Consider the following 25,440-nt stretch of genomic DNA (forward strand, 5'->3'; position numbering starts at 1 on the left):
TAATGCTTAGTTTTACTGCTGCAATTTTTCCTTTGTTATATACATTTCTGTAGTACACATCCTATCATAATAATGGAGACCCGAATCTGTGCTTGAAGCAGCAGATTACAAGAAAATGCAAAATTCCTATAGATAAGATCTGTCATCACCAATTTATCTTTGCACTCTTGCTAAATGAAGAATAAAACTGCTTCAAAAAGCAGTACAACAATGGAATGTACTACAAGTATAATGATTTGAAATTTTCTTTAATACAAAGAGGCATGATCTGTCTTTACTCAAATTTTATAGAGAGAGATTAAGTATGCATGAGTGTGAAAGAGAGAAAAGAGTTAATTTTAATATATGTGCATATACTTTTATGGACAAAAGCAGCACCATTTATCCCAGGCTTATGGTATAGCTGTGAAAGTTAAAAAATGCAGCCGAACAAGTTTGTCTCCCACCTTGTTTTGTCAGGCAAGTAATAAATCTTAAGTGAAAAAGTCACCGTGCTCTTCAACTGTCACTACTAAGAATTGCAGGTGGGGGTAGGGAACCAACTCAGCAGGCTCAAGGTTGATTTAGCACCCTCTACATACCCTGACAATTGAAGGGTTGGAATCAAAAGTCACTTCTGTACACCTGGAAATATTTATTTACTATACTTGAGGGAAACACATGCACACTCCACTGAAACCAAATCAAAAAACCCTAACAAATGTCAGTGATATAAATAGTGAACACATCTGAGCCATTTTTTTACTGATATTAACTGAAAATTCTAACAAGAGTTTAGGGTACAACATCACCCCATGAGAGGGGCTACATAAAACTCTCTCCTCTCCTTATAAAACACAATACTTTATTAACTTGAAGGATAACTGAATTTATAAACAGCCATTTACTGCTGCCCAAGCAATATGATTTGCTTTCTTGCAGCATGCTCATTTTTATTAAGACAAGTTTTTACTGTTACCTCAACCCTATTATACTCTTTAATTAGAAAGTGAAGAGATAATACAATCTTTGCACAATGCTAAACTTGATTGTTCTTAAAAGTCCTACCTACCTGGGCCTAGATATTTCACAGGTCACCTTCTCCCTTATGAATTTGACCTGCAAGGTTATTTACAAAACAGTTGCTGGTGGAAGGGACATCAGAGGGCAGGCCACAAAAAGGCCTTGGGGGCTACCTACAGCCAGCAACCTGCACTCTGCCCACCCATGACATCTGTGATACAAGACAGGGCCTTCACTATGTAGCATCAAAGTCAGGTCCAAGACCTTTCATGGCCCAAGATGAAACCAGAAACCAGGGTGCTCTATACCCACAAATCAAGGTATGCAGTATTGAAAGCTGGCCAGATTATTTTGGTATCTGAGACAGAAAATCAGACATGCACTTCTCTCCATTCCTTAGCAGTAAAAATACAAAAATCACACATAATGAAGAATTCATTGCCCTTTCCTTACACCCAATATCTGCTGCCAAGAGAAGCTACCTCACAGTAGGGCTCAACCTTCAAGGTGGTAAAACTTCTCCACCCCCCAACAAAAAAAATCCCATTTGGTTTTAAGCATAATGTGAAAGAAGATTAATTTTATTTTTATTTATTTATTTTTTTGAAAGAAGATTAATTTTAGAAGGCATTTGAGAATCAGTTAATTTATGTCTAACAGCTTGTGTTCTTATGTGAAGTCGAAGGCTTTCATGGCCGGCATCCATAGTTTTTTGTGGGTTTTTGGGGCTATGTGGCCATGTTCTAGAAGAGTTTATTCCTGACGTTTTGCCAGCATCTGTGGCTGGCATCTTCACAGAATGCTGACCTGGAAGAGTGTGTGTGTGTGTGTGTGTGTCTATGTATACACACACACACACACACACACACACACACACACACACACACTGTGTGACCCTGGGTAAGGAGGAGTGATTCCCATGTTAATCTGTGTATTGTTCTGTTGTTAATGGTCGGGTCTCAGGGTGGGAGGATATGCAAAAGAGGATTACTATCTGCTAATTGGTGATCATTTTCTGCTGGGAAAGCCCCTGACCCTGAGTGGTTTCTCATTTGCATTTGCTGAGTCTTGGTTTTGGTGTTCTTCAGCTTGTGTTCTTAACTTTTTTTTGAAATGTAGACTGTGAGATACTGCTTTTTCTGTTTATATTTTAAACTTGTAAGCCACTTGGTGGATCCACTTGGTTAAAAACAGAATTTGGAAAAGTTACTATAACACCTGATGTTTCAAACCCCCCCCCCCCCCGTCATCCAGTTGTTCCCACTCTGCATTTATCATTGGGAGAGTATCTTAGGCCCAGTACAGATGGTCAAAAAGTGCCGGTCTGTGGGCAGGGTGAGGGTTGAGCGTCCCCACGCTCACAACCAATCTGTGCTTCCCTAGTGCCATAATTTCTCGACCCTGTCCATACAGGGTGCAACAATGATATCCACACACCACAGCATCCAAACAGCGTCCTGCTGTGCGGACATCATCGTTGTGTGTAAGCCACGCCAATGGTGCCCAGCGCATGGCACAAAAAGAACCCACCGAGAGCGTGTTTTTTTAGGCCTCACAGAGGCTGCAGCTTTTGTCTGCTGTGGCCTCCATCCAGGCAGAAAGGGCCAATATCTCACAGCCCTTCCTGCCCATCTGTACCAGGCCTTTGGCACTCATTATTAACGTGTTATTTGCTTATGGTTTGGGGGAGTGTTGCCTCTTAGCTTAAGTATATATAAGGTGGCCATAGAATCCCCTTCCTGTTATTTTTAAACTTTTAAATAGGTATACAGTGGTACCCTGGGATACGAAAGCACCGCGTTACGAAATTTCCGGGATACGAAAAAATTCTATAGGAAAAAACTGTTCCGGGCTACGTTTTTTTTTTTCGGCTTACGAAAAAAAAATTTGGTGCTTTTCGGCGCTTTTTCGCACCAAATCGCGGCTTCCAGTGCTAGCGCCTATGGCTTTTTCGGCTTGCGAAAGATTTCGGGTTACGAAGGGCGCCGCGGAATGGATTATTTTCGTAACCCGGGGTACCACTGTAATCTGCTGAAGGACAATGCAAGACATTGTTGGTTGCTTTGATGTAATGAAGGAAGTATGTCTAACTGCCAGCTACACTTCCTGTGAGCAGCAGCCATGGTTTGCTTTTGTAAGTGTCGATGGCAATGCATACTCATGCACTGTATAAAGTAAGTAGCCAATATTTGTGCTGCTTTACATTCCAGAACCATTGCTTAAAAGTTTTTAAATGGCCACCTCCCCCACTTAAGTAACCTTGAAGAGTGTTGCACTGAAGTTAAAAAAATGGATATTGTTGCATTTTTACAATTTGTTAGGATTACATTTGTTACTGTAATCATAGAATCATAGAATCATAGAATCGTAGAGTTGGAAGAGACCACAAGGGCCATCCAGTCCAACCCCCTGACATGCAGGAAATCACAATCAAAGCTTCCCCGACAGATGGCAATCCAGCCTCTGTTTGAAGACCTCTAAGGAAGGAGACTCCACTACACTCCAAGGGAGTGTGTCCCACTGTCGAACAGCCCTTACTGTCAGGAGGTTCCTCTTAATGTTGAGGTGGAATCTCTCTTCCTGGAGCTTGCATCCACCTTCCCCAGCTGTCATTTTAAAAAGGGGCAGAAATATGTTTAATATAATGTAAACGTTTGTTGTCAACTTGGACTAATGGCAACCCTCATCTATGAGTGAGACATCTTCAAGCCTTTCTGTTCTCAGCATCCCTGCTCAAGTCTTGTAGGTTCATGTTCGTGTCGTCACTGATCAAGTCTAACAATCTAGCATGTGGTCTTCCTCTGCTGGACCTCTTACCCTTTCCCTCCACCACTCCCTTCTCCTTTTGTGTCATGTTTTTTTAGATTGTAAGCCCGAGAGCAGGGAACCATCTAATTAAAAAGATTGTATGTACAGCGCTGTGTAAATTTATAGTGCTTCATAAATAAAGGTTAATAATAATAATAATAATAATAATAATAATAATAATAATACTGCCTTCCACCTTTCCTAGCATCTTTGTCTTTTCTAATAATTCATTCTTCCTCATGATGTGACTAAAGTATGACAGTCTCAATTTAGTCATCTTGGCTTGCAGCGAAATTTCTGGCTTTATCTGTTCTAGAACCCATTTGTTTTTCTTCTTGGCCATCCACAGTATTGTCAGCACTCATGAGTTTATGTTCTTCCAATAATTTTTTTTTCACTTTTGCATCTGTACATAGTGATGAGGAATACAATGTTTTCTGCATACAAACTGAATAGCTAGGGTGATAGTATACAGCCTTGCCTACCCCTTTGCTATCATTATGAATAAAAGCAATTTTCTGAGTTATGCTTACAAAAGTAAGTAATCTCAGAAACACAGCAGACAATTAAACTGTGAAAAATATTTGGTTCTTTTTTAAAAAAAAATCAAGGAAACAAAAAGGAGACAAGATACACATGCTGTTGGATGGTCAACTGTTCATTCCTTTGAAAAGCCCAACACATTTTGATCTGTGCAAAAAAGGCCTTTTTCAGAGACATTTAACTGGAGTTATAACAAAGCTCTACAGAAAGCTGGACCATAACATATTAGAAAACTTTCAACAGATGACCATCCAACAGCAAGTGGAGTGTGTCTCCTTTTTGTTTCCTGCTTATATATGTGCTTTGCAGTAGTACCTCTCATCTTTTTTTAAAATGGCAAAAACCTTGATTGAAGATCATTAGATGTTGTTTTTCTCTTATACAATGCACCTGGAAGAAGTTAGACTTCTTCTGACTGTTGGAAACTGTGACACACACAGCACAGCTTAGAATAACTTCCTCTGTTTTGAGCTTTTGAATTTTCCTTAATACCAAAATAACAAAATTGCTACAATATACTTCCAAATACATCAGAAAAGAATTTATTAATGTCAACACTAGGGAACAGACAGAAGTATTCAAGCCCTAACATCATAAGCTTACCGGATGCACTCACTGAACTTTCATCATGAGCCAAGTAGAGCATGACAATGATGAGCTGGAGCTATTGGGTCAGAAACATAACTGTCACATAGAGTTAATGGGCCAATCTACAAAGCAGATGCACAGCACCATGTAAAGTGCAGTGAGAAAGATGAAGCTAAAAACAGAGACCCTTCATATATCTATCACTACAAATTATAAAACATAACAGTATACAAATTATGGCTGTAAGTTGTCTTAGAGAAGTAGTATGTCACTCCTATGTTCTGTAGAACGCATAGCATATTGCTGAAGTTTCACAGACATTGTTAAAGCAAAATAAAAATGGTATCTGGATTGGTTCTTGAGTGAAAACAAAATCTACAGTTAGGCAATACCTTCATTAGGACCTACCTAATGTTTCCACAAAACTACGCAAATTTTCAGGTCCTCCAGAATTCTTCATCAGAGTAGGTGTTCCCCAAAAATAAAAGAAAAATAGCCAAACAGAGATCCTTTTAGTTTGCACTCTCCCTCTTAGGACTCATTTTTACTGCAGAACTCATGGCAATGACAAGTGGCCAAAATTCTATTTCTTCCTCAATCCTTTATTATTACATTGTACCACCTAGATTAGGAGCTCTTTTATACTACACAACTATGATTACTATTGTTCCATCCTATGGAATCCTGGGATTTGCAGTTTAAGGAGGGGTATTTAGCATTTTTAGTTGGAGAGCTCTAATGCCATCATCAAACTAAACACCTCAGGATTCCATGGGATACAGCCATGGCAGCTCAAGTGAAATCATAGTGCTATAATTGTGTAGTGTAAAAGGGCCACCTGATGTAAGCAAATTCTTCAGATGTGGGGACCTATTACAGATCACCCAGAACTCACTATGGGCCACATTCTCTTCCGCAGACTGCACACTACCAAAATTCAGAGCCATGAATGAAATCAGAAGTGAGCTTTTTCCCCCAGTTCCAGCTGGGAAAAAATATGTTTTTGCACTAAAACATGGAGATAATATTTTACAAAAGAGCAGTGCTTCCTTTTAAAAAAAAATCCCAGCAGTGTATGCTGGGATCACAGGTATGTTATTTTAGAAATGCAGGCAGATATTAAAAAAAATACAAATGTTTAGGTAATCTTTGAGGTAATTATGAATTAATCCTTACATCCAACATAATATAACTTAGAAGCAGATTAATTTAACCTCTCACCCCTAGAAACAGGACTTGTGGAGGGCGCACTTAGAAAGACCAACATTTATTTGTTTCTATCTGTACACCGCTTTGATCACTGTGGAAAAGCGGTTTATAAATAAAACTTATTAAACTTATTATTTGTTTGTTTGTTTGTTTGTTTTAAAAAAGGCTCCAGATGTTTTCTTTTCATTTGGTTTGGCTTTTTACCTTAAATTTAACTAGAACCCTAACATGGGGCTAAAAGGACTCCAAGCCCTCACAACAATGCTTCACATCTTTTGCAGTCACAAAGATATACCTGCTAGCAACTTCCATGACTAAACAAATAAAGCACAGGGTTTTTTTTCATAGGTTGTCTATCTGTGAGGTACATGTGAGACTACTTGCTCTTAACTCAGGGCTAAATTCAATGTTAATGATATCTAGAAAAGATCAGTTTAAATGAATGGGATTTAAGTTAATTGTGACAAATAAGCACTGTTCCCTTCAATTAATCTATTCTAGCTAGGACTAAAATTGAATGTAAACCCCAATTTGTGATGATATGGATATATCCAGACGGTATCCTTTGCTATGGTGTTAATTTCAGTCACTGAAGGCAAATAACATGTCCATTATAGTCTTCGTAAAACCAACATTATGGTTATCCTGTAACTAACATCTCTTAACACTGAAATCACCAATCAGATGGAAGACTGAAAACACAGTTAGAAATACTCAAAGAAAATAAGGATGAAACAATAACCACAATTTGTTCCAGACAAACCAAACGTGGAACATGTTTACAACTTCAGATTAGCTGATTTATGAGGTTCTCAACATATTGCCAGATAACTCACATATAAGATTTTCTCCCCCTTTATCCATAAACCTTGCATATTTGAATTTCTTTCATAATCCTCCAGAAGGGGAAAACTTTGATGTTTCTCAAGAGGAAGGATAGGTTTTTTGTTTTGTTTTGTTTTTGCTTGAGGCTAGAACTTAAAATCTTGTTACAGATTGTGCCAAATCACTCCTTTTATTTTTTTTTATATCAAAACCAAACTATTCCTGATTAGCACTAAACTAAACTAATAAGCATGCATCTTTTTTTAAAAAAAAATTCACAGTGAAGAATCCATTCTCAGCTGAAGTAAAATAAAACACACCTTTTTCAGAAAAAAGGTTTTTAATTTCATTTCCCACTAATGAATTGGGCCCTAAAAAATACAAGAGATAACCTTTTGATTCTGAAACAGAAGGAATAAAAGAAACATATCAAAATACTAACATTCTGTGTTGTAAATATATTAACTGATTTGGGGTGTGTGTGTGTGTGTGTGTGTACCTTCAAATCACCTGTGGACTTATGGTGACTCCATTAATTTTGTAGGTTTTTTCCCCCTAAGCCTGTTGACTTAGGACAACCCCGCGATCATCACAGGTTTCTCTTAGGCAAGGAATACTCTGAGGTTGTTTTGCCCATTCCTTTCCCTGAAATATAGCCTATGACACCTGGTACTCAATGGCAGTCTCCATCCAAGTACTAACTAGAGCTGACCTGCTTAGCTTCCAAGATCAGACAAAATCTGGTACCTTTACGGTTTTTATGCTACATGATATTTAAGAAATATTCCACTGGAGGTATTTTTTTTTAAGTGGCACTGGAAGCTGGTTCCATCTAGTGGTACACTACCTGTATTGTATCTACGTCTAAAACCCAAGATTTTCAAATGTATCATTTTGCAATTAAAACCTTTATTACTTTATTGGTATTCAGACATAAGATGTGCAAACAGGCATAACAGCTTAGTGAACCAAGTGAAGCAAATTGCTTGAGTTACCCAGATTAGTTATTCAGATTGGAAATGTAGCTCATGGTAAAGTATGTGTCTGGAGGAAGGTATTACCAAACACAAACACTTTCATTTTTTCCCCTTCAATACAGCCTTTAAACAAAAAAAAAATGTGGTAATTCAAACAGAAGTGAGAAATCAACAAGAAGATGTGAATAGGCTACTGTTATTATCCCTTGGTACAGAAAGTGTTGTAAGGATTTGTTTGTTTTTAAACAGATGAAATATTTTAGACCTGAAATAAGACATATACATCATACACCTATAAAAATACTCATAACATAATAAAAAGTAACAGCTTTCCAATGAACCAACTTTATCCTAGATCCAGTGGAGATGTAGCAACCATTTTAGTTCATCCAATTAAGGTAACAGCAGAATGAGAAATCTTCCCATTCCTCTTCAATATATCAATACCTAACCTGACCCTGAGGAAAACTGATCCTAAGCCGCAGTTACAGTACTGCTGTGGGGAAATGATGTTACACAACTATTATAATGGAAAAAGTGTCAACATACCTTTTTGACTACAGGATTTTTTCTGCTTATATAGACAGTGCAGAAACAAACACCATCACTGATGGGACCAAAGACACCAAAATAGTTTCATTTGAATATGCACCATTTGTCCTTTGTGCAAGAACATATTTTACCCTATTTATTTTCAGATTTTATAGCAAGGTGAGCAAGCTTTGTTTGTTTGTTTGTTTGTTTGTTTGTTTGTTTAAACATGAGTAGATCTAAACACACATTGCACCTTTTATTCACTGGTTTCTGCTTCATGCTACAGTGAAGCTTCCCAGCACAAATGAAAAACAGAACACCATCAATCTAGGGACAATATAACACACTGACATCACACTCTCTCATTAATCTTCATTTGTCCAATCACATCCTGTCATTCTCATGCAAATGGAGCACTTGAGGATGCAACTGCTGGGATAAGGGGAAATAAGGTTGTCAGAAGCTCCAGGGTGCCATCCCAGACCACGAACTATCATTTCACTCTCAGCCCTTATGCTTTAGACATTCTGGCTAATGTGTTTGACACTCAGATCTCACCCAGCAGGAGCTAAAACAATCCAATTCCACAGCTACACACATCTTACTTCCTGTTGTGAAACAATCACAGAGTTCCCTGGGGTTGTAACAGCTTCTTCTGTTCCAGCCTGCCATTACAAATACAGGCTGGAGGCATTATTGATGATGGCAACCAAGGAAAGGAATTTCTTGCCTAGTGAATTTCTGTTTCTCTAATGGGAAGAAAGACATTCAACTCAGTGACAGCTAAACAGACACTCCCTCGCATCTCCAGGAAGGTTTGGAGCTAGGATGGATATATATATATATATATATATATATAGTCGGACTGAATGAACAGGAATCGCACAAGTGAACACATTCCTTGATTCATGTAGTCAAGCTTCATCTATCAAAAGGAGCCACAGCTGCATTAGAAGCAGACTAAATTTCTGCCTGCCTTTAAAAAGAGAGATTTCCCCCACTTCTCTCTTTCATAGGATCCAGCCTACTTTGCAGGCTTGAAAAGCAAATAATGCAAAAGGTAATCAAAACTGGCAGTAGTTTGAAGAGGACATCAACATCCACTTTGTATGCAACACATCTCAGATTCAAAGCATGACATCTCCAGCAGCAATGCTGGGGGGAAAATCTTCATAAGAGACTGGCCAGCTGTTACCAATCACAATTGACACTATTATGTTAGATAAATCAGTGGTCTGTTTCAGTATAAGTCAGCTTCATTTGTTTAAAAATTGACATATGGGGTAGAACAGTGCTTATCAAATCATTACACTCATGAGAATCAGCATCCACATGGCATGCTTCTATCATTGTTCTCATTTGGTACAAGGCATTCCTAAATCAGGAATACATCATGACTTTCTCCTGCTAGCAGATATCATTTATATGGATTGTAAGAAGGAAGGTCTAGATTACATGGTGCTCTACTACACTATATGGATACAGATGCAGTAAACAGAAGGTGTCCTAGAGATTTACCCAGATACACTGAGCCTGGCATGTAAAAAATGAAACTATGAGATGTTCAACTTTAACCATCTGATAATTTGTTTTTCTTAAGCCTAAAATAGTTACAATACTATTTTGCTATACTATACTATATCTGTCCTTTGCCCATTCTTTTTAAATCCAGTACTTCTATGGAAATTTTGGCTTCCTATTGAAAGTGGTCTTTAAATGGAAAGTTATTCTCATTTTTTCTCATGAAGGAACAGCAGAGGTCTTAAACGCTTACCTTGTCTATCATATCTGGTCGGTTTGTAGCTGCCAAGATAGTTACATCCTTTAGTTGTTCTATCCCATCCATTTCTGTCAGTAATTGCGCCAAGACACGGTCTGCCACATTTCCAGAACTTGAGGAACTATTTGAAACAGAAAAATAAAATAAAAGCCATGGTGGTTGACATGCCTTTCTACATACAGTCTCCCTTATCCAGAATTCCCAAATCCGAAATAGTCCAAAAATCAAAACGTTTTTCATAGGTGGCTGAGATGATGACACCTTTGCTTTATGATGGCTTGATGTACACAAACTTTGTTTTGTGCACAAAATTATTTAAAATATTGCATAAAATTACCTTCAGCCTATGTGTATAAGGTGTATATGAAATGCAAGTGAATTCTGTGTTTAGACTAGCGTCTCATCTTCAGTATATCTAATTATGTATGTATATGCAAATAGAGATATTCCAAAATATAAAAAAATCAAAATCCGAAACACTTCTGGTCCCAAACATTTCAGACAAAGGAGCCTCAACCTGTACATAAAAGATGAAACTTGCAACTTCCAGGACCTTCCCAAGAAGGCTGAGCAGCTCTAAGTAATTTGAGGAGGCTGATAGGTTTTAGAAGCCAAGGAAAAGGTACTGTAAGGCCCTTTCTTTAAAACAGTCGTTTGGCCAGGTATCCCCTACTCCCAGAGCAGAGAAGAGAAGTAGTCTGGTAGCAACCAAACTACTTGTGTTACAAGCCTTAGCTATGAAGTAACAGAGCTCTCTTCCTTCCCACCATCCCAATGCTAGCTTCCCTTTTGTAGTTCTCTTTTCCACTTTTATGAAGCACCAAGAGTTTCTTTTTCCTCCTATTTTAATTTCCCAAATCCAGACATCCACATCTGCATATCATGCAACAATTTTTCTCACTATTCAAATCATGTGAAATGGACTGTTAAGAATGGACTGTTCAGCATTTACACTTGTTTTACGAATGTATACATGTTCCTCTCAAAACATTTCTCTTGAGGTTGCATTATATGCAGGAAAAAGAAGACTGTTTACATGTAATGCAGGGGTGTACAACTTGTGACATAGGGTGCGGTATTTTGTACCTACATGACCACTTAATGATCTCACACTCATCTGGAGAGGCCACGGGAGGGAGCCTTCTTGGTAACTACTGAAGGAGCCTCAGTTGCCCCTGTCTCTCCTCTCTTTTTGCTGTAAGGCAAAGGCCTTCTTATTTAGACAGGACATCATCCTTTAACTGTTTGACATAGAAGGATGTGTAATGTGTGTGCTGTTTTTTGTAATATGGGATATGTGCTTTATGTGTTTTGAATTGCTTTAAATTAATGTTTTAAAAGTAATGTTTTAATTTGTTTGATAAATGCTTTTTAAACTTTTGTACCACATATTGTTTTAGTTCATTTGTTTTAACATATTGTAAGCCCCATTTTGGGAGTAAGGCAGAAATAAAATAAGCAAACATTACCACCTAGGGCTTCTCTACCTCTGACAGCTGCAAGAGATATTTGCAGGTGCCACTTCAGCAGGAATGGAGATTTCACAAAGTTTGGGATCCTGCTTAAGGCAGCCAGATTTGCATACTTAGCAACAGAAATCAACCAAAAACTAGAATTGCCCATTTCACCGCAGGAAGGTTATCAGACCCAGACACACACATTGAATGTCCAAGGCACAAAAGGTGTGTGCAGCAAAGCTAAGGACAAGAAGATTCAGGAGCCTCTTTCAGGCACTATGTCGAAGGCAGACAAAACCATTCAAGCAATTAAACAACAACAAAATGTTACAAACACCCATGTCAGAAAAGACTTTATCCCATAAGTTATCAAAGTAAAATAATGGTGAAAGTAAATGTTTTCATTTTGGTAGGAAACTAAATTTAACAATACTTTTGTTCTGCCCAATACAGACCAATCAAAGCAGTACACCATTATTGAAATGAAGATCTTTTAGGGTTTAACTTTTACCATTATGAAGAAATAAGACGAGATTCAGCATTAGCCAACTAACTAGGAAAACCACCTCCTTATTAATTTTCACATCTGTTAGTCCAGATGTTAAACGCTGTGGCATTAAACGCTATGGAAATCAGCAAAAGGTTAAACCTCAAAAAGAAAAAGAACATTTGTCTTGGAAGAGACTTAAGAACTGTGCTTGCAATGTTTTGCACTCAGTTTTTAAAAGAGGAACAATTCAGCTAGCTAGACTTTTAAATCCATATTACAGGTTTATCAATTTAAGGAGTAAAATGGCACGAGGTAAAACTTGTTCTTTTTAAATAGATAAATCCTGTGGCCATGTTTGCTTTTCACATATGTTTTAATGAAGTCTGTATCATTTTGCAGTACTAACCATTCCCCACAGTAGTCTGATCTGAATGAAATATTGTACTACTTTACTTGGCAAGCTTTAGACCAGTCAGTCCAATATCAAGGTACAACCACACACATCTCTGCAGACCAAATGTTAGCCACAGTTGCTGTGCCATATGGAATGTATGCCAGGCTAAATCAGATCAATGAACAGCTCAGTTGCATCCCTGTCTACTCTGTGCTGATCTATGACTGTAATAAAGATTCTACTCTATTCTATTCCTGTCTATTCAAGCATTTGGTCTCTCATCTAGTTTTAAAAAAACTCAGACTCACAGTAAAGATTCTTGCTTCTTTACTCAGAGTTCTGGGTGATCTAATTTTTACTGATTTCTGAGCAAAACCAAGTTAAACATACCTATAAAATGGAAAATTGAGTCATCAACTCTGGCTGGATTGCTCCTTTACTTTTCTGATCTACATGGACAAACCACCACAAAAAGCATGCTTGAAGAATGCAGGATCTCCTTGAACAACTGTTGTTAAGTGGAGCTGAACATTTGGAACAGGTGGATAGCAGGAATGGAGGATTGAGGACAAATACTTAGTCACACAGTTTAGTTCCCAGATACCCTCACATGTCAAAAATCCAAGTTAGAATCAAACTGACCAGGAATTAGGAAGGGTCCCACATAGATTTAAATTAAAAGCTGATTTCCTATGGCTTGTGGATGAGGATAACAAAATGCAATGATTTTTGGATTATCTGAAATTACATTCCATGAATGCACTGTGTATTTTGGTTACTTCAATTTTCACAGTATTTTTTGCAGTGAAAGATCCCTGCGTGTACCAATATGGACTATAATCCTGTATGTTGTCTAAAACTGTCCTACTTGCCTTTTATGCATGGAGGTCAGCTGTCAGATTACACACCATATTTAGCATGACTCTTACAAGTAAACAAGCCCTTTTGGCTTAACAGGATATCCTATAAAAATGCAGACAGACAGACATTTATAGCAGATTTCTCCAGCAGCTGCTTCAGAACTGCGTCAGCAGCATGTGTGCTCAAAAGTTTGAGCTCTGCATAAACTGTTAATCCAAAGGGTGACATACAAGCATGCATTTTTTCCATTTTCCCATGATTTCCCAGCAAGATTTTCAAATTAAACCAGGCAATGCTCATTAAGGCTGCCTATGCTTTTGACGCAAGCATAATTCAGGGACACAAATTATGCTTAACCTTCTAGCCCAATTTATAAAACTAGCATCCAGCCAAGCAGTATTTTTCCCTTTTTACTTGACCCAGTGAACACTGATGTAACTGTCTCAATACCACAGAAATAGTAATCAGGGACACATGGATGCAAAATACTTTCCTGTCAACAAACTGACTACATACCAGGCAGAATGCCAGGGTTTACAGCAATGTTCATTTGTCTATCTACCTGCCCAAGGGCACTAGTCCGAAAGTTACAAAATTAGTAACAAGGGTAGAAACAAGGGTGGTGGTTGTTGTTGTTCTTTTTAATTTAAAGTGAGAAGACTCTATTGTTCACTGCTATCAAGTCAGTTTCAACTAATGGCAACTGTATGAATAAGAGACACCCAAGACACACTATCAACACCAGCCCTATTTAGTTCTTACAAACCCAGAGCTTTGACTTGAGAATACAACTATTGCCAAAATTTGGGGGTTGCAGCTCTACAGATACTGAAATCACATAATCATAGGGTTGGAAAGGACCATCTAATCCAATCTGCTGCCCTGCAGGTATACAGAGCTATAGGGTATGAGGCATCCATCCAACTTCTGTTTAAAGATCTTCAAGGAAGGAAATCCACCATCCCCACAAGGCAGTCCATTCCACTGTCAGGTAGCTCTTACTGTCAGGACGTTCTTCCTAATGTTTAGGTGGTATCTCTTTTCTTCTAATTTGAATCAGTTGGTTCTTGTTCTTGTCTTTGGAGCAGCAGAAAACAAGCTCATTCAATTTTCCACAGGACATACCTTCAAATATTTAAAGACAACTATCATATTATCTCTCCATTTTCTCTTCACCAAGCTAAACATACCCAGCTCCCTAAGTCATTCCTCACAGGACTTGATTTATCATGGCTTTGTCCACCACCTTAAATACAAAACATCAGTGAGTAAAAGGTTGCCCTAGGGCAGCACATGGCCCCTGAAGGCTGCTGTAACAGCTGTTGGACCACCCTTTTCTGGCCAAAATAGGTTATGAGACCCACCCACTGCTTAACATTAAAAAATTTACTGCTTTTTTTCTCAAACAAGTAGTACACTTCCAGCCACTTCCAGATTGCTGCTGTTTTCTTTTATTCTTTGAAATTTTGGGAGTCCATGAAACTCCTGGAGGGTCCCAAGGCAAAGCTGCCTCTCCCTGGCATAAACTACTACTCCTCTCACAATATGCAACTACATCATCACTCAGTCCTCAAAACTACAACAGTCCAAACCCTTCAAACTGTTTATCCTACAGTTTTGTATGATGACTCTAAATTTCCATACTTCCCACCTTCTGCAGAGATACATAGTAATAAACATTAAAATGTTTAGATAATTGCATTGCCACCTTTACTTAATGGAAGAAGTGGTTACTAGTTGGGGGGGGGGGGAATACAAACCAAACATTTCCTGGACTTGTTTACAAGCAGCAAACATTGTGTGTGGTCCTACTCTTTTGCGCAAAAATTAAGACGGAAACATAGCAGTCCTTGCTTATCTCTATAACTAGGCACTAACATTATCCACCTGTAAGCCAGTGTCATAAGATATAGGGGAATAGGTCCTCTCCAACTGTTTTTCTTGGAATTCTGTCTGCTACTGCTGGTTTTATTCTATTATTTAACATTTGGTCTAGATTTTACTTTGTTTTATATTTGGCATTTGCATGTTTTAAGCTTTCTTCTATGAACTCCTCAGAGTACTTTGGCTATTTGGTTGGTATGGAAATGTAGTTAATAAATAAAAAAAGTTGCTCAAGTCACTAAAGCAGGGCTGCAGGTTGAACTAAAGGAGGAAGAGAAAAAGAGGAAAATAACTGAAGTTTATTTTTATCCCACCTTTTTACTCCTTGAGATCCAAGGCATCATCAAAATATGTTATAAGAAAATGGAACTAGAGCAATTTACACACATTTGCATTCAAAGTAAAAATATTATTTCAAAACAACTTCAACAGCATTTAAAACATAATAATGAAGATGAAGTGCAGCACACTCCATTAAAAGACCTTTTTTGTAAAAGAATATTAACATCCAAAGACCTCTCTAAACATGTATCTGATGATGGAAAGAAATCAAGAGCAATGGGGTGGAGGCAACCTAACTTCTCATGGGATTGACTTGTACCATCTCTTCAGTGTCCTCACCAAATGTGCCTGTGAGAGTGGCGGGAATGAAAGAAAAACCTTCCTTAAAGATCCCAAAATCTGGCCAGGTTGATATAAGGAGATACAGCCCTTTAGGTTGATTGGATGCCAGACATATATAGGGCTTTACAGATCACATCCACTGTTTTGAATTGCTTCTGGAAACATACCAAAGCAAGTGAAACTTTTACCGTTTGGGAGCTCCCTTGGCTGAGGTCTGGCTACTTCAAAACTGGCAGTGCTACCTACAGCATCAAAAAATTGGTGAGTCCCTCCCTTACTGTTGCTTCAGGAAAATAAGTAGACAATCTGCCCTCACAGAATGCCATAGTGCAAAATGATATTCTACCAATCTTCTGCATCCTACAGTGGCAGCAAATCCAACAGTGACACCATAAGCCAGTGGTGGAGAACCTTTTAGCGACCGAGTGCCCAAACTGCAACCCAAACCCCACTTATTTATTGCAAAGTGCCACGTCCCTCTGGATTTCTAATGACAAACTCTAATGAAGTCTGTGTTGGGACGATGGTGCATGTGCCCACAGAGAGGGCTCTGAGTGCCACCTCTGGCACGCGTGCCATAGGTTCACCGTCACTACCATAAGCAATACATCCACTATAATGCACCTTCTGCTGCTCTACATGGAATTCCAATGTACACATACACACCATGCATTGCAAGTTGTTCACCTCTTGACTGGTATAGCACAAGCTTCCCAAAAATGACAATCTCCAGATATTTTGAACTAGGATTCCCATCAGTACAGCCAAGTTTTACAAGCTGAATTTGTAAATCTACAATATCGGAATGTGGTTTAGTACAGCATTCCAACAGAGGCTGTAAGTAATTTTTCTTCCTTTCACAAATCCCAATGAAAATAGACCTCAGAGATTATGTAGCTTTCATCATTTTGCTTGTTCCTTTGTTTTAATCCTGCCCTGACAGTTTTAACCATAAGACCATCCTCCATACTTCACCTTCATTTATAGAAAGAGAAGCAGTGGAGAGAAATTTGACTTTCTCCATTTCTTATACAAGCTGAGCATTCTCTCTTGGAAATTTGAGGGACACATTAAAATAATTCTCTGTTTTCTCTTCTCCAAAGAAAGTCTCAACTTTGAGGCAAACATCTCTGCCTCTATTCCTAACTTAGCTAGAAGCTTCTGAGGTTAAAAAAAACCCTAAAATACCAAAGATCCCTGCCTGCCAACACACTCCCACACTAAAGTTGCCCCAATCACACAATCTGAAAAAAATATTGAGTCTGACATTTCTGTCAGGCTTTCCCAGGAGGAAAGCTGTCAGCAAAGCACACCTGCCAGGTCAGCCTTTAGCCCAACTACCATGGTTGTAATTAACTGTCTCACTGTTTTATTTCCTTCCCCTCGCAAGTCCTGGTGAAATATGTCTTTGGCAGGACAAGGTTTTCCAGAGTACATTTTTTAAAAGTCTTGTCTCAATAACAGGAACAATCAAGGCCAGTAATACCAATTTCTATTAAGGGCAACTGCCAAAAAGGCATCTAAAACCCTGATATTCTGTCTCTGTTGTATCAGATTCACTTTTATCAAGTACCGGTTCTTGAGGTAAAGACTAACAACATAAGGTTAATCAACAGCCTCCTGCTTTTCCTCATGCAAAGGAAGCAGTTAAATCACATTTCATAATCAACATCAGGTATGCCTTATCCCACATACAGACTTTCTACGTGAATCATCAGACACACATCATATATAAACCAGCCCTGAGCAACAATTTGTGCAGCGCGATAGAAGCATAGCAAAATATAGCTTCCTTCCATTTTCTGTCACATTTCTTTTTGTTTTCAACCAACATTCTTTGTGTCAACTGCTCTCAATCAGAATCTGAAAAAGACATTCACACAATCCATCTGGTTTCTTTATATCTTTTCTATTCAGTTCATCCTACCCTGTCCCCTGAACTGCATATAAACATTTTTTTTCTTTTAATTTACAACTTTGTGGACTCTTGCATACTGAGTGAGCCCCACACCTGTAGAAATTACTTGCTTATTTTTGGGTGGCCCGTTTTCCTTCCAAACTGCTATGCACTGGACCATGAGAATTTGTTGTTACACAGAATTATTATCATTCTGACATCGCCAATGAAAAGGGAAAAGCCAAACAAAGAGGTTCTCACTCAGAGGTTCAGCCATGATGTCTTTATGCACACCTACAATTTGTATTTTATATTATTTTGGCACTACCTTGACAACTTGCCTAGAATACCCATTTTCTTATGAGAAAAACAGGAAGAGGCTTAGAGACTACCAGAAACTAAAAGTTACCAGATACCAGGTAAGAGTTTTTAATCTAATTATATATGTCTGTCTTCTATTGATTAAATTATAAGGATTTATCACAAGGAAATCTGGATACATGCAAATACCTACCTGACTATCTATTTACTCTACAAGAATCCTGACAGTAAACATATCTTCTCCCAAGATCAGGTACTTGAAGTAGCAATTAAGGTCTTTTGTAATCAGCTAGCCAACTTTAATTCAATCAACCAGTCAGGAACCTCCCCAAGGTCCTCTTTCATTTCTCAAAGTCAAGTTATTGATCCTTTTGTATGACCTCACCTTATGTCTGTCTCCAGAGCCATTAACAAGGACATCTGGCAAAACTGTTTTTTAAATGAGTAAACGAAAAAGGAGTAGGCATTTGCAATGTGTATACAACTGTTTCAATGTACACTATGTTATTCGTTTTAAGCTACTTTCTGTTGATATTGGCCTAAATCCAGTTACTCAACAGACCCACTAATCAATGGAATTTATGTAAGTGTTGGCATACTATTCAGCAATTGATTGAATGGCTCTACTCTAGCTGGAACATTTGGATTTAGATCGTCATTCAGAATCTGAAATAAGAGTTCTAAAATATTATCATACAACCTATTTCATCCACTTGATTTACAGACATACACGTAGTATATAAATCAAAAAGAACACAGAAGTCATACATCTTAACTGTTTTTGAAACAATGAAACATGCTAAACATACATGCATCTGAGGAAGTTGGTTCAAGTCTGCAAAAGCTCATGCTACCAGCTTCTCTTTCAGTTAGTCTCAAAGATGCTACAAGATCCCTTTGCATACTGATTTTCCAGACTAACAAGGCTATGCATTTGAATACTAAGTAACAATACACATATATCCTAATGTTTTTTTCTAAATAAATATGTAACTGCTAAAGCAGTTGCACAGTTGCTCAAAAAGTAATGCCTACTCTATTATCACTATTTTGTGTAAGAACGGAAACTTTACTTTGATCAGACAAGATGGAAAGGTTTAATATTGTACTACTCTAGTCTACTTCCATGCAGCTGTCTTTAAGAAAATTTTTCCATTTCCTTTCTTACTTTCTTCCCCCTCAGCCTTTCTCTTTCTGTGCATTCCTGAAAATTAGTCAAGCTGAAAACTGCAATCAATCATGCCTACTGTAGAAGCAACTCAAGTTTAATCTGGATGTACGACAGGCTACAATGTGGACACAAGCTGGATTCCACTTACAACAGAACATTATATCAACATTTAAATACAATACCAGGGTTTTGCTGGTTGGAGTCTTAACAACCCTAAAGGTTTTAACTGGTTTTGTACTCAAGAAGAACTGCTTTCTCTCTAAACCAAAAGCTTTCAGAATTCAAACTCCAATTTTTTAAAGCTGTTCTTTTCCCATTCTTTTCAAGGGGAAGTTCAGGCATGGCCACTCACACAGCTGTGAGCACATGGGCCCATTTAAAAAACTGGGACTTGCTATCCGCAGAAACTCAAATCCACAGATGCAAGCCCGTGGTTGGCCCAGGTGTGCTGTAATCACAGAATATCCTATTACTGGTGACACTAGAGAAAAAGTCTATGAAAATTAAAGGGAGGAACATGACAAGTTTAAGGGCTATGTAAGATATTCAAAAAGAGAAGAGAAGAATTAGACTTCTGACAGCCAACTCAATAAAAAGAACAACTAGCACTGTCAACCAAATCTCATCCCAATATTTGTAAAGCACCATTGTAATTTATATAATATACAATGGCAGAAGATTCCCCTTTTGCAAGCCAGGTAGCCTCACTCTCCCTTAGATATCAGAAATAACATATTTATGTGCATGTCTACAGGTATGGAAATGATGCAAGCCTAACTAAATATGGTAAGCTATAACAAATGTACTTTTCAGAATCAGGTTCATCCACGTTATAACCAAAGGAACTCAAGAGTATATTGTCTACCATAACAGAAATTATCAGGAAACCAAACAGAAATTATATGTTTTATCTGAACTATGAATATCTATGCATATTGTCTCTTATGAGATTTAGTATGAGAGTGGCTCTAAGAATACCACAAAAGCAATTACAACCAACTTTGCTGAAAGTTGTAAAATGAGATTAATTGGTCAGCTTTACTGCGAAAAGTGCAGTAGTTGCTACAGAAAAGTAGAAGAGACAAGGAAGAGCTAGGAGTTATTTATTTAGGGGTTATTTATTTCTGCAGGGATACCAAATCCATTGATGTTCAAGCCCCATTATACAGAATGACATGGTAAAATGGTGTCCCTTATATGAAATGGCAAAATCGGTTTGCTTTTTGCATTTTTATTTTTTTAAAAAAATATTTTCAGGCTGGAGATAGTTGAATCTGTGCATGCAGAATCCATGGATATAGAGGTCCGACTGTATATTTACTGTATTCTAGTACATCTTTCTATTATTCTACTTATCTTCTAACTGTAACTACAATGTGAAGTGTTGGAGCTTGTGCAGTCACAGTGCTTAGTGGACAGTAGCCCACCACACTTGGTTATGGTTCATTGTTACGTACGCAGTGACCTTAATCAAGGGCAATGGTAATAAGGGTTTACTTGTAACCCTGAAAGTTTAACCATGTTCAAAAGTAGAGGGAGCTTGCCATTGCAGTATTGTTATCCAGGGGGCTTGCAGTTATCATATCTTCACTAATCTAGCACCAGGTCTTAGTGGCTAGGGTATCTAAAATTTAAGTTATAGACAGAAAAGTTGGAAATTATCTTTTAAAGTGACATTTACTCTTGATTTAACACATTTCAAGAGAATGTGCTTTATCACAGAACAATATATTTCATTTATAAAAACAATAATGATATCTGAATTTAAGGTACTAATTTCATATTTATTGTTTCCAGGGTCTAATTAATAACAGCTGAACCTGAAGTTTGTCTGTAAATTTTGACCTCCAACTCCTTTCATTCACCCACTTCATCTTGCAAGAAAACAAAAGGTTCAAATGCAGATAAAGTATAACCAAATGGCCTCTAAATAGCTACATTTGAGAACCCAGTGGTTGCCCTTCTTTTCATAGGCTTTTCTTGGCTTCAAAAAGCAAGCTAGGTTTCTTATACAGTTTTCTGCCCTTAATAATGTACAGCAAGAGGCTTGCCTTTTTCTTTTTTAAAAAAAGAGGAATTTAAAAGCAGTACTCTCTCCAACCCACAATTTTTCATGCCTGAAACTGCTTATAAAGAACAAAAAGGAACATGTCTACTGCCCCCAACTCCCCACAATTCTACATATATAAACAACATCCTATTTCCAAAGCACGTAGATATCCCAAGTTCGGCAAACAGTCTGTCTGAACAGCATTTACACAGAGCCATGTTCATTCATCACCTTCAAGTTTAATTACCAAGCCATTTCCTCTTGGCAGTCTCCACTGGTCAGTGGAATTAGGTTTTGCATGGTCAGGATACCAAGGAATTAAAAGTACCCATAATTCTTTGCAGCTGCACAATTTGTTAAGAATCTGAAGCTTTGAGAAGGAAAGGATGATTTAGGAACAAACATTCCTTCTTGCCTGTAGTTGTATCTGGAACAGTGATGTGGACATGACCTCAACACAGATTACTTTTCTGCAATGATGCCAAGAAGACACAGCTATCTAACAGAAACCCAATATTAGTCAGAACCACAGACAAATAGGAAAGGCATCCATTTCTTCCATAGTACAGATTGTTCTTTATTGTACATTTGGACTGTAGATTGGCCAGCTTCCTTTAATACATGCCAAATATACCTCTGCTTTTAGGAGATTTATTAAATATTTTAACAACTCCTACTGCCAAAATGGCTTTATGGTAGTCAGCAAGAACAACCACAACACCTCAAACAAACCTCTCATTTTATTCTCTCACTTCAACTTTGGAAATGCATGACATTTCTCCATCCCCTTTATTTAAAATGTGCAGTTCATGCATATTTTCTTTTCTCCACTGCACTAGCAATTGTCTTCTTTCCTATCCCCAAACCCAAGCATCTCTTAATAATTTGTAGGTAGTCTTAAGGAAATGGGGCTGACACAAATTAAAGTCCACAATCTAAAGTAGTTCTACTCAAAGTGGTGGTCTGTGGGACTGGTGCTGGTCCATGAGCTGTTGGATCTGTAACAAGTTTCAAGGAAAGAAAGAAAGAGTTGTAGCCAACATACACAAACATGGTACCAGTCCCTTGCACAGTACAAAAAAGCATTGCCAGTCTCCCACATCAGATAGTCTGCTCAAGAGGACATCAGGTTTTACAATCCTGTCTAAGGGGACTTACAAATTTCTTAACTATCCCAACTTCCTACAACTTCATCATCACTGTGAAAACATCTCAATTACATTATGTGGGAACATTCTGGTAACAACAGGGACAATTCTGTTCCTCCCTCTCATACAAATTCCTTCCTCATCACTGAGGTGTTATCTGAAATCTCTCCATCTACACAAAAGGAGAACAGGCATTATTGCACCAGCCAATCTTTAAATTATAGTTCACAAAAGTCAAACACCTTTTTTCCCTTCTTGAAGCCTATTTTGGGTCAAATTAATTTTTATTTAATTTATTCTGTTACTCTATATGTTATCCAAAAGAAGAACTTGGAAACTTACTTTTAAGGACAAAATAATGAGATATTGAATTACTAAAAGCATTAGGATGATTGTCTGAACTTAATGCATAATCATGTATTACTTAATTATGGTTGGCTTCAACATATCCTTGTACTCGTTTGTCTTAAAGACTAACTTTTCATGTTCTGCTCAAAAGTAAACACAGGGAATTTGATTGGGACACTTACCTCTCCATAGGAGGATATAGGAGAGCTTCACCTTTCTGATTCCTGTTGCAACCCACCCAAACCTGTACCAGGTTAGGATGTTAGGTTAGAATCTGCAATACCAAAAAGGAATCCTACGAAATATATGCATCTATTTTGGTTATGCAGATTCTAATAAGTACATGGGAACCAATCTAGGAGAAGACTACATAGGAAGAATGTGAAAGGCTAAAGTCTATCCCATGTCATGCCTGGGAATCATGCAATCATTAGCCTTATCATGCATAGCCAATGGATGACAAATGCTGGGAGCTGCAATCCAACAACATCTAGGGGGCCAGATGACTGCCACTTTTACTGAAGTGTGAATCCAGATTGGACTCCCCTGGGCTTACCTCTGAGTAAACAAAACAAAAAAAAAACATGCATGCTATGCCTTTAAAGTAAACTATTTGACAAATCAATACTTCATAAATGTACCAGAGTTCCAGGTGGTATTCTAGTAAGTCAGAAGCATTTCTACAGAAGTGCAGTAAGTGCTAAATCGGGTAGAAGGTATTGTGTTCTATGAATAACTGCTGCCTCCTGCTTCAATGGCACCTAAAATGTATGTAGCTGTAGATTTTCCTATTCTGTATCTAGGGACAGGCAGTAGCTATAACAATGTTGTTCATAAACAAAATGTAATCCACGTGCATCATTCAGTATTCCAGATACCTTCCTCCAAATGCTTCCAATTAATACGATAAGTTATAATCAGAAAAGTTTCTAAAAATATTCTCTATGAGGAATGGACACAGGGTGTTTCCACTACATGGTCTATAGGAGAAAAAACACTAAAGGGCCAGGCAGACAATATTGACAGGTGTTTCCTTGAAAGCTTCAATCTGGTTATTGAAAAGGAAATGGATCTCAAGGCTACAAATCATTAGCATCTCTAAAGTATTTTCAAATTCCTACTGTGGAAAATCAGCCTGTAAAAACAGGCCATTTCCAATAAGTGCCTGGTCTGGTTTCCTACACAGTTTAATTTCGGATGAATTTTATGAGAACTATGTTACATATTTTACCTCCCATATGGTTTAGATTTGACAATAAAATATTTGCGTCCTGATCTGCTCTTTCTTAGGCTTCAAAAAACAGATGTCTCTAGTAGATCATCACTATGCAAGGTCATCCTCCTATCTCCAAACAAGCTAAGCCAAGCCTGCATTTTCCCCTTTCTCCATCAATCTCTAGCTAACATGACGGGTTAGGAAGTCCATCTTGACAGAGAAATGGAGACGTTCTTTAAAAGGCCCCATGAACTCACAATCTCATTTCCACCCTTCCCCTCCCCCCCCCAAACAACTCTTCTGTCATATTGGGTAGCTCCTAAATCTTTTTTAAAAATACATTTGGCATTTTTCTCTTTATCTGCAATTTCTATAACAATTAGTTTTCACATATTAAATAATGCTTGGGAGAATGTTTCAAGTCTGTAAGTATCACTGGAAACAAGAAGAGGATATTAAGAGAGAAGTATAACCATACAGTCACATCAACACATCAACCAAATTGCATTAAAGGGTAGAATTGATAAAAACTGGCGACTGCTCTGTTTCAGTTGGTTTCAGATTCACGTCCAATAATTTACCTCTATTTTTTGCTGCTGCGAATAGACTACTATTGCTCTGATGACATATTCTATCCAGATTATCAATATACACTTGTGAGTATACAAGGCAGTGGGAGAGGTTTTGTCTAGCCATTTACATTTGATGCCATTGGAGAAAGGCACAGTTTTATTTATATAGTTAACAGAAATTTTTTCTGAACTCAGATCACTGAAATCTTTCCAACAATAAACCACACTACTTTGCATGAATGAAAGAATACAGTAACTGGGGTGCCCCCCTCAAGTGAATTTCATGTATACTTTGTTCTTGTTAACGGTCCTCGAATCAACTTCAACTCATGTCAATCCTGTGGATGAGACATCTCCAAGATTCCCTGTTCTCAAATGACCTGCTCAAGTCCTCTAGGTTCAGGCCCATGGCCTCCCTGATCAAGTCTAACCATAAGGCATGTGGTCTTCTATTGCCCTCTTCCTTTCCTAGCATCATTGTCTTTTACAATGATTCATGCCATCTCATGATATAGCCAAAGTACAACAGTCTCAATTTAGTCATCCCGGCTTCCTGGGAGAATTCAGGCTTGATCTGTTCTAGGACCTATTTGTTTATCTTCTTGGCTGTACACTACATAGCCTATATTTTAAATAATGCTATATGTATATTTTAAGTCAAGTCATTAAAATATACTCTACAAATTTAGCAAAGATTCATCCAGCTATTTTTACATCATTGAGTAATAAATGTATAATCAG

General features: G+C 37.8%; 1 protein-coding gene across 6 annotated transcripts in view; it reads right to left on the reverse strand.

The window, feature by feature from the left end:
- The window catches only part of SPATA5 (spermatogenesis associated 5), a 194,357-nt gene that overhangs the window by 129,501 nt on the left and 39,416 nt on the right, over positions 1 to 25,440 (reverse strand). For all 6 annotated transcript variants that reach the window (XM_042469759.1, XM_042469758.1, XM_042469762.1 and 3 more), the window contains one exon: positions 10,261 to 10,387. In XM_042469759.1, the coding sequence (XP_042325693.1) occupies positions 10,261 to 10,387 (127 nt within the window). The remainder of the gene's footprint in view (positions 1 to 10,260; positions 10,388 to 25,440) is intronic.

This window comes from Sceloporus undulatus, chromosome 5 (genome assembly GCF_019175285.1).
Source record: "Sceloporus undulatus isolate JIND9_A2432 ecotype Alabama chromosome 5, SceUnd_v1.1, whole genome shotgun sequence".
Taxonomy (NCBI): domain Eukaryota; kingdom Metazoa; phylum Chordata; class Lepidosauria; order Squamata; family Phrynosomatidae; genus Sceloporus; species Sceloporus undulatus.